This window comes from Triticum urartu, chromosome 4, assembly GCF_003073215.2.
Source record: "Triticum urartu cultivar G1812 chromosome 4, Tu2.1, whole genome shotgun sequence".
In the NCBI taxonomy this organism is placed as follows: Eukaryota; Viridiplantae; Streptophyta; class Magnoliopsida; order Poales; family Poaceae; genus Triticum; species Triticum urartu.
In genome coordinates this window covers 325,830,408-325,840,686 of record NC_053025.1, presented here as the reverse complement: position 1 = coordinate 325,840,686, position 10,279 = coordinate 325,830,408, and the positions used below count along the sequence as shown (strand labels likewise).

Genomic DNA, 10,279 nt, shown 5'->3' with positions numbered 1-10,279 from the left:
GGCGGGGAAGTCGACGCGGACCCGCGTGCCACTGATCCCGCAGCCCCTCATGTGCAGCCGCAACGACTCCGGAGGATCCAGCTCCACCTCCCGCGCAAATGGAGTCGGGAGACGAAGGCGACGGCGCGGCGGCCGGCGCAGCCTGACGAAGAACTCACAAGGGTCATCCCCAACACGGCCCTCCATTGGAGGAGGAGCTACTGGCGGAGGCGAGGCCGGCGCGCCGCCCCATCCTCCCCTTCCCCGAGCGGCCCGGCCTCGCCCACGGCCTCGCCCCCTCCCCCTTCCCCTCGCGGCTGGCTCTGCCATCACAGGCGCAGGAGAAGGAAGGACGCGTTGTCGAGCGGTGACCCTCGCCGCCACTTTTGAAGGACTGGGATTCCCTCTCTCCATGACGGATGGAAGGGAGGAGCAGAAGCTGAAGGAAGAATAAGATGAAAGAATGTGGGACGCCATCCGCCCCTCCCGCTCTTTATAAAGGATCGGGGTTGGGGCTCGGCCGCCCCACTCGGCCAATCAAGATACGGAAGCCGCAGGGAACCAGGACCGACCCGCCGCCCCAACCAGCGACGGGCCGGTTTGCCACCTCCACCGTTTGCCACCCCAGGCGCATGGGAGACATGTGGCGGACGTGCAGAACTGAGGGGACGGTGAGGCGACCACTCCCCACCCCGTGATCGTGGGGAGTGGACGCCTTGAAGACCGCGCCTCGGCCCCATTCAGTAAATGGGCCGCGCCTTCACGCCTCCCTCCGTTTATGGGGAAGGCGCGAACCGCCCCTTTACTACGATGTGACGCATGCCTGCGGGAACCAACCCCACACATGCCGCCCATGTCACACGCGCCTCCCCACGCCGCGCCACGCGCGGGAATCGTGGGAAGCGCAGCGCGCGAAGAATCTTACCGCAGTAAAAACCGCCCGCCTGCCCGTGCACCGTTTTTGGGCCTAGCCCAACAACGCGTTGCACTTATGTGTGGCCCAGGCCCGGGGGCTCCTGTCGGTGTACAAAAAGAGGGGTACTCTTTTTCTACCCCTATAACTGTGCATGGGCAGTCTGAGCCGCGGATACCACCACACCAAGCAAGGCAAGGGAGGTGAGTCAGGGTAAGACCGAAGCTCAAGAGAACTAGAATGACGCCAAGGCCAAGACCACGAAGAGCAAAGGGGACGAAGCGGACTCCCCCGGCAAGATCCTTGCCGGGAGACAGTTCTAGCAGCCCCGGCAAGACCCTTGCCACGGCGACTCGTCCCGCGCCTACGGAGCAAATCACCCTTGAGTCCACTTCCCCCAAAGGGCAAGGATTCGGGAGACATCCCCGTGGCGGCATTCAAGATCAGATACGCACTAAGGAGACGACAACCCTTGGCGGGATCCCAGCCGAGGAAGACCACAAGGCCCCCGGCAAGCGCCTTGCTGGGGATGACAGCAGGCGCCGCGGCAAGACCCTTGCCGGGGCCCCGGCAAGGCCCTTGCCGAGGACACCCGCCGGGCCACCATCAGGCCCACGCCGACTAAACCTCCACCACCGCATGCATGCAGCTGCCGACCCAACCAGCTGGGCAGGCACCCGTGTGGCGGCATGCAGATCTTCATGAAGACCCACCACTGCGCCACCTCAGCTGCCTGCCTACCTACATGGCATCGCAGGCGTCGCTGGCCAGGGCGCGTGTCGACACAAGAAGGAGCGGCGACGGACAAGACAGGTTTCTCCCCCGTCCCCGATAAAGCAAGGACACCTAAGCAAGATGCTTTAAATGCGCCTTGTCATGTGATGTGAGGGATAACCTCGTAGCACTGTACCCTTTCCACCTCCTGTGTGCCACTGTGGCAACCCCTTTTTTCTATAAAAGGAGGCCCGAGGCGATCAGAGGAAGGATTCGGCTTTTTGGAGCTCCTCACGCCCCATAGCTAGCTCAAGAACACAGATATACAATCCACCAAAGCAGGAGTAGGGTTTTACGCATCCTCGCGGCCCGAACCTGGATAAACGAATCGTGTGCTATCTGTTTGATCCGCTCTTCTCACGACCCCGTGCCCTGCTAACCACAGTAGGGATTCTTGTGATCCCATCGGTGTCGTTCCCACGAACATCCTAATTCTTATGTTGAGAAACCACCTTTCCCTGTCAGGATAAAGGATCGTGCTAAAGCTTCAACTGTGGTTCGTAAAAGCAATATTAAACTTATACACCTTCTGAGCAAATTAAAGTTGAACCTGATATTGCACAAGGTTCTTCTCACGACCCCGCGCATGGCATGTTATTTATTTCCTTGATGAGACTGCTAGAATTGCTAAACCTTGTGCTAAAGATAAAAACAGACATGTGGTAGACATGCCTGTTATTTCTGTTAAAATAGGAGATCATTGTTATCATGGCTTATGTGATATGGGTGCTAGTGCTAGTGCAATACCTTATGCCTTATACAAATTAATTATGCATGATATTGCACCTGCTGAGATAGAAGATATTGATGTCACAATTAAACTTGCCAATAGAGATACTATTTCACCAATGGGAATTGTTAGAGATGTCGAAGTCTTGTGTGGGAAAACTAAATATCCTGCTGATTTTCTTGTTCTTGGTTCCCCACAAGATAGCTTTTGTCCCATTATATTTCGTAGACCCTTCCTAAACACTGTTAATGCTAAGATAGATTGCAAAAAGGATGTTGTTACTATCGGTTTAGATGATATGGCTCACGAATTTAATTTCTCTAAATTTAGTGGACAACACCATGAAGAAGAATTACCTAGTAATGATGAAATTATTGGTCTTGCTTCTATTGCTGTACCTCCTAGTGATCCTTTAGAACAATATTTGCTAGACCATGAAAATGATATGTTTATTATTGAAAGAAGGGAAATAGATGAAGTATTCTTTAAACAGAAACCTATTCTGAAACACAATTTGCCTGTTGAAATCCTAGGGGATCCTCCTCCACCTAAGGGTGATCCCGTGTTTGAGCTTAAACTGTTGCCTGATACTCTTAAATATGCTTATCTTGATGAGAGAAGGATATATCCTATTATTATTAGTGCTCACCTTTCAGAGCACTAGTAAACGTACACGTGCAACGCACGTCTTTCTTTATTAGGATATAAGATTACAATTTTTTATATGTAACAGTAAAAAAGTGACGTATTCTCCATCAGACTAATGGATATAATTTAGCAAAGGCTTTCTTTTATTGACCGTCAGATATAGTTGTAGTACTCCCTTCGTAAAGAAATATAAAAGCACTTAGATCACTAAAGTAGTCATCTAAACACTCTTATATTTGTTTAGAGAGGGAGTACTATCTACAAGTTATTGAATTAGCTGAATTAAACATAATAGAAAAGAAAAATCTATAAATGCCGCCATCATTGGTGGCTTCGCCCTGTACTAAGGACTTGGATGGTGATCAACGACCCCATAGTGCTATAGAAGGAAATATGAGGAGAAGCCTGACCAAATTTGCACTGTGTAATTTTAAAGAGAAGTACTATAATTTGTTCCTTCACATATAAGAATCAGAATCAGATTTCTATTACCTCTGTCCCAAATTAATTGTTTTAGATTTATCTAGATATGGATGTATCTAACACGTGTGTAGATAAATCCATATCTAACAAATCTAAGACAAATAGTTCGGAACAGAGGGAGTATGTAACAAAGAAATATCATGACTATCATGTCAAGTGAAAGAAATTTCCAGGAGAAGTGTGTAAGTATATCACCAATTAATAAAGTAGTGCATCTACATATTCCTCTTAGTATTTTGTACTCCCTCTCTAAACTAATATAAAAGCGTTTAGATAACTAAAGTAGTGATCTAAACACTCTTATATTAGTTTACGGAGGGACTACATGGATATAATTGCCACTTAGGCCAACTCAATAATTGTTTCCTCCCTTGCCGCCCGCGCTGCTCCGGGCGTTATTACCTCCTCTGATCCACCGCCAACAATTTTTCTCCCGGTCACCAGTTCCTCCACTTCTCCCGGACCCGCTGCACCCGACCGTTGCGCCACTGCCTCCTGTGCTCGTCCCAGCCACCTCTTCCGCTCCTCTAGGCCACTGCCTACATTGCTGCTCCCAGGCACCACCTCCAGTGCTACTTTCAGCTGAAGCTTCTCAGGATTCTCTTGGCCTCGTTCACCACTGGGCTCTTGTCGTTGGTGCACAGTGTTGATGATGCCAACAATGGCCAAGAGCCGCGACATGGACAACAAAAATTGAAGATAATGTGTGACTACACCGACTTGTGTATTTGTAGAAACAGAAGATACTTTACAGTGACTAACTGAATTGTAGAAGGGCTAAAGGAAATCCAATAATCATAAAAGAAGACATGGTATAAAGTGGGACTGGTACAAATGTTTGCCATGATAAACTAGATGAAACAGTAGCTAAGACACAACTAAAAATTAATAAACTCTCACACTAAAATAACACACACAATTACTCAATGTTGCGACATCTTGATAGACAATGGTCTTGGTGCTTTTTTTCTGATGTCATCTCTTAAGCACCACCTTCCGTAGTTGGTGTGTATTGTAGACTGGTGACAACAGATTATATATTGGCCATTTCAACAAGTGTGTAATCAACTTTCAAAGACATTGATAAATACTGCAGTTATGATAAGATGCTTTCATATTGATTAACCTACACAATTCTGTCTTGTTTTGTTAGGATAACAATCAGAACCAAAAAATAAAGACATCAAAAACTTAGTTTACATCTAATACATGGAATAACATTGGATATATTTTTCCTGAACCCCATTATCCCTGATAAAAATTGGCATGGCCAAGCCAAAAGGGCACGGCCAAGATATTGGAAAGTCTCCTTTGTTTGGTTTGTAGCTGTGGCACCTACCATTCTTTGTTGGCAAAATCATAGACTTTCATTTGGTTTGAGGCCAAATGTCTTCAGAACATTTGGCAACATACATCGACATGTGTCTGTGGTTTGGTACTAAGAGGCAACAAAAGACGGTCAATTAGATATGTTACTGGACTACAACATATAATAACATAGATGCAAGCAAGACTAATTGCAGTTTCAGTCGACATGATTTTATACATGTATTATTCAGCCCATACCTCGGTATAACATCAGACCTGATGTCCCAAGCATGCATCAGCTTTGTTGCCTCATCGGTCCAATTCATGTACTGCCAGCAAGAGGGATGGATGCAATTTAAACTTTCAACAAAAATGACAAAGGATCCATCATATTCAAAGTTTAGTAATTAAGGATCCATCAAGTTCAAAATTATATAGTTGACGGAATCACATGCACGTGCTAGTTCAAGAGTAGATTTTCTCTGTTGATAGATTTGCAAATAACAAGTAGATTTTCTCTGTTGAATGCAACAAGTTGGTATGTTATCAAAATAACAAGAATGGGCTTGCAAGTACATAGGAGGTGTAGAACAACTTTTTTTAATATTTCGGCATTAAAACTGGCAAGGATGAGCTTGCAGGATTTTTTTAGAAAAGGAGGATGCACCCCATTTTTTTAGAAAAGGAGGATGCACCCCCGGCCTCTGCATCTAGACGATGCATACGGCCACTTTCTTAATTATTAAGCACAAAAGACCTTACAAAGTAGTACATCAGTAAGCCTGAAGCCACCATATAGGCAACATCTGTCGCTAAACCTACCCCCTTGATGCAGTGGTGCCGAATGTCCGAGCCTAATACCAAACAGACATCGCACCAAATCCTAACATCTTGCCGGATGCCCCATCCTAGCCACATACCGGGACTGGTCACACGCTGGTCCGGCGCACTCACCGAGGCTATCGCTGCCTTCTTCCACCCGATCCATCTCCAGAGCAGGTACTGATGCACAGACCTTGCCAGCCCTGCCGTCGAGCCGACCATGGCGCCAGACAGCTCGACCGCCCTGCCGCTCGTCCATCCAGTCGCATCCATCGTCGATATGCCAGCTGCACCATGCGCCACCACTCGTTGTCAATGACGCGGTGGAGCACAACGCCGCCACCACCTGGCAACCTCCACACCATTGCCACTGCTGGAGCTACTCAGAGCCCACCAATCCACAACATCTCTCTCGAACAGCAGTTTCAAGACGGCGCCTATGGAGGATACCACGGGACGCCGCCGCCGCCCAATCCAGACTGTTTTGGACTTTCGTAGGAGGGGTTCGGGGGTGGATAGGGAACCTCCTTCGCCTAGGAAGGGTAATGGCGTCAAGTGACGTCGCTGACCGGGCCAAACACGCCGACCAAAGTTTCCTCCGATCCCCATTATGACCAAATCTCCGTCTACTCCGGATCCGGCAAACCAATCCGAAACCCGCGAAGATGAAAGAGCCATGGGGGATCAACCCACTAGAAAGGAGGATCGAGAAGAACTCCTTGTAGATCTCCAGACGCCGAATCCAACGATTCGACGTGGCCAGCGACGATCATCACCACCCCGCCGCGGCCGACGGACTCCGAAGAAAGGATCCAGATGGATCCGATATGGATCCCGCGTCACCCGCGACCACCGTCAGGCCAACGCAGCCACCACCTCACGACACGCAGGTCGTCACCGCCGCGCCGCGCACGACGCCGATGGGAGACCCGCCCGCCGCGCCGCCGGACCCCACGTTCACCCGGTGTTCCTCTGGACCCCGTTGTCCCGCGCCAGCCAAGACGGAAAGGATGGGGAGAAGCCCCGCCGCCGCCCAGCAATGGGGAGATGCCCCGCCGCCGCCCAGCGGGCCAGGCTTCGCCCGGCGGTGCTATGGACGGTGGCGAGGAGGGGGAGAGGAGGAGGAGACTTGAGGGGTGGCGGCTAGGGTTTTCCCCCTCGGGGGGGAGGATCAAGCCCGGATTGCCCTCAGGTCGCCCGCAGGGGCGACGCGAGGGGCGAGGGGGATCAGGCCCGGATGGCCCTCAGGTCGCCCGTGGGGGTGACGCGAGGGGCGAGGGGGATCGGGCCCGGCTGGATGAGCTTGCAGGTGGATAGATGAAATACTACTCGAAATGAAAGACGAATGTCCCTTGTAGAAGGGAAGGGATCGAGGCAATCCAGTAATAGTTAAAAACATGATGACTTGTTGATGGTACTAGCAGGCCCAGAGTTTGTGGAATACACACAAAGTTTCTTGTTGATGGTACCAGCAGGCTCAGAGTTTGTCACGTCGTTGTTGATAGACTGCACATTCGACTCATTGAGATTTCTACTTCACTGAATTTGAATGGCTTGGTCACATAAAAACATATTTTACCACAAAACTTAAAACTTGTAAAAAGGGTTTCAAGCCTGTCAATCAAGACTATTGGACTTGGCTATAACCTACAAATATATGTGTTACCAATAATAGACTGTTAGAGCAATTGTGTCTTCTTGATTACTCATTTATATTTCTAGTGAAAGAAGCTTGCGCGAGTAAACTATAAATAAGGTAGTACATTGAAATTGTTCTTGGGATCATTATACACGACAAATGGCATGGGAGTACTTGTACCGTTTTGATTCTACCTCTATTTGAACTTCATATGCTGCAAGAATATGCCAGTTATTGATGACGTATTGATTTACCTGAGAGCAATCAGATTAGTGATCATAATCATACTATGCTTGGCAAAAATAAAATTAGTTAAGAATGTCAGATTACGAGGATTGATTTACCTTGCTGTTGTAACCACAATTAGAAGCACTTCCAACCACTGTTGATCTATAGGTAAAGTAGGCAATTGATGTACAAACACGTTGGACGACATCTCCTTCTAAAAGATAGCTACAAAAGAAAGATTGATGTTATTAACCAGATCACCTTGCTGCGTGGATGATTGAGGTACATCAACATTCAGAACAAGAGCTGCGGTTCTCTTCTGTTCGCGAGCCATCCGGAGCTTCCTTAGGTGCTCAGCCTTCTTTTCGTCGCTTAGGTTGGCATACCATGTTTTCCCACCTTGTTTGTTGGCAGATGCTCCTATTTGTTGTTGGCTGGGAGCATAAACAATTTTGCCATTGTAATTCATGAATGTAGCAAGAATGTGATCTCACCTGCTGAAGCTGGGGTTTGAGGTGTATTTGCAGAGATTGGGGCTGCAGAGGTCACACATGTATCTGAAAAGAATAATTTACTCGTAAATAGTGAGAAAATGGCATTGTTGTCGTGAGCATAATCAATTCTGACATTGTAATTAATTAATGTAGCAAGAATGTGATCTGACCTGAAGTGTGCATTTGAGGTGTATTTGCAGAGATTGAGGCCGTAGAGGTCACACATGTACCTGAAAAGAATAATTTACTCATAAACAATGAGTAAATGTCATGTCAGTATATAAAATAACAAGTGGATGGACAATTGGATACCTTTTGTATGTGTGTTGATTATGTCGCTGAAAGGGGTTGGTTGTACTATCCGTAACAGAGAAACAAACTTTTGTGAGAATTGGTCCTGGCTAGCACAGTCTAGAGTTGCAACCTTCTTTTGTTGTCGAGATATACGACGCTTCATGTTGTATTCCGCTTTCTTCTCATCTGACATTCTACCATACCATGATTGAACACTTTTCCTTTTAGTATCATTAGTATTAGGATTATTGGTTTGATTATCCTTGAGATTTGCACTCCCATCCATAGATGTGTTCCTTAGGTCCTTAAGCGGGGAATGTTCTTCTGTTACAAATGGAGGTACATCCATTCCTTTCTTAGTAATCTGCGGATATAATATTATAAATGTTAAACATATATATAAGGGCATAGAGAGTTGTGAAGATCTTCTAGGCAGGGCAGAATATGTGCTCTGGAATTCCCGAAATTCCCGATGTAATATAAATAATTGAGATGTGAAAAACAGAGGATCATGACACACACACACCTGGACTCTATAATTTGCGCAGTGTTGTGCCATCAGCGATGAAGTAGCCTTTTGAACTTTAGCTATGGCATGAGAGATCGAGAGGAATCAAGGCTAAAATTTGTTTTTCATCGATTAGTATATCTGTAACCAAATAATAGAGAATAGATGACAGGCATAGCTGTTACAGATTAGATGACTCCTACATATCAGGTCGGTATCTCATTTGCCCTCTATCCATCTATTATTTGTGCATATAACCTCTTCACTACAGTCTCATTCTTCCTTGCTGGGATTTTTAAACAGGATAATGTGTGGTTAGTCTTGTTATTGTTCACGCACTATTTGATGCCATATTCTGGACATCTCTTTGTTCCACTCATATCACCATATGCTGTCACTCATCTTTTGTTTTCTATTCTGTCACTTATCTTTTGTTTTATATTCTGTTGCCATCTGCACCGTACAATATGAATGCTCTAGAATTTGTATTTGTTGAACATGGGTCAGGATAATTGATAAAATTTAGAGGCTAAGTTGCTTCTTTGCTGTAGATTTTATTAGAGCTCTAAAATTGGACGTTGACAAAATAAAGGAAGAAAGTAATTGTATGTATTCTTGAAGCTGTTAGTATTGAAAACTTCCAAAATTAGTGACAATGATGAAGGTAATCACAAGTAGAGTATGATGAATTTTGCTCCAGTTGAAAAACAAAGAACAGAAGAATGGATTGAGAGGGAAAGAGATGCCATGGTGGGTACGTAGCGATGCATGACTAGCCTGTTCCGTAGGAGATAAGGCTGGAGGAGGGCCGAGGTGGCAGCGCGCGCCACGGTCTCAGGTCCGACCACGTTCACCAGCGGCCATCCCACGCACCTCACCGTGCCGCCCATCCACGCGCCTCGCCGTGTCGCCGGCCGAAGAGCTCCCGCGTGCCTTGCCATGTCGCCCGGCCGCGTGCCTCGCCGTGTCGCCGGCTGAAGAGCTGGCTTCCGCGCGCCTCGCCGTGTCGCCCGGCCGTGCAGTGAGAAGATGAGGCGGCGGCGGCTTGGTGGTTGGGAGGCACAGGGGTGAAGCGGAGAATAGGCAGCGGAGGTTACGGCGTCGGCGGCGGCTGCGGGAGGCAACTCCGGGCGCGGCGCGACGGATCCTGCGGTTAACAGTGGCGTGAGGCTGCGGGAGGAGGAGAGGGCGAGAGCCGTTCGGGGAGGAGGGGGCGGGAGAGGTCCTGCGGGGAGGAGGGGTGAGGTCGTGCGATCGTGTGCCGGCAACATTTTTTTTCTTTCTGAACGACGGGGCAGATTAGCCATTGATTGGTTGTGGGTTAATGCGTGGTTGGTAGCGTTAAACATAAAAGGATTAAGAGCCATTAGATTTTGATGATGGATGGATGTGATTGTTTGGATCTGCTCCTCTATTTCCTTTATAGTGGTAGTAGATGAGGAAGAGAGATTATTGAAAA

General features: G+C 47.7%; 1 protein-coding gene across 21 annotated transcripts; it reads right to left on the bottom strand.

Annotated features, from left to right (window-relative positions):
• Positions 1 to 3,663: 3,663 nt before the first annotated feature.
• LOC125551597 lies at positions 3,664 to 10,079 on the bottom strand. 21 transcript variants are annotated; one of them, XR_007302861.1, is made up of 9 exons: positions 8,839 to 10,078; positions 8,331 to 8,676; positions 8,189 to 8,248; positions 8,019 to 8,081; positions 7,786 to 7,944; positions 7,641 to 7,686; positions 7,491 to 7,550; positions 5,094 to 5,164; positions 3,920 to 4,965 (listed from the first exon to the last, which is right to left on the bottom strand). XR_007302861.1 is itself a non-coding variant. In XM_048714854.1 (8 exons), exons 1-8 carry the CDS (start codon positions 8,869 to 8,871, stop codon positions 4,106 to 4,108), a joined length of 825 nt encoding a protein of 274 aa, XP_048570811.1. In that variant the 5' UTR covers positions 8,872 to 10,079; the 3' UTR covers positions 3,664 to 4,105. The 21 variants fall into 21 exon arrangements, 9 of the variants coding, with proteins under 9 accessions (XP_048570811.1, XP_048570808.1, XP_048570807.1 ...); XR_007302863.1 differs by having other exon boundaries at positions 3,996 to 4,146; XR_007302859.1 differs by lacking the exon at positions 7,786 to 7,944 and having other exon boundaries at positions 4,019 to 4,146; positions 4,867 to 4,965; positions 7,641 to 7,738; positions 8,839 to 10,079.
• Positions 10,080 to 10,279: the final 200 nt, after the last annotated feature.

What these genes read in the sequence shown, in the direction of transcription:
- LOC125551597 (XM_048714850.1), bottom strand. Translation starts at nt 8,871, where the DNA reads ATGGCACAACACTGCGCAAATTATAGAGTCCAG. An exon ending in ACCTCAAATGCACACTTCAG is followed by an intron (nt 8,082 to 8,188) that starts GTCAGATCACAT and finishes TATTCTTTTCAG; the next exon opens with ATACATGTGTGACCTCTGCA. An exon ending in TCAAACCCCAGCTTCAGCAG is followed by an intron (nt 7,739 to 8,018) that starts GTGAGATCACAT and finishes GCTATCTTTTAG; the next exon opens with AAGGAGATGTCGTCCAACGT.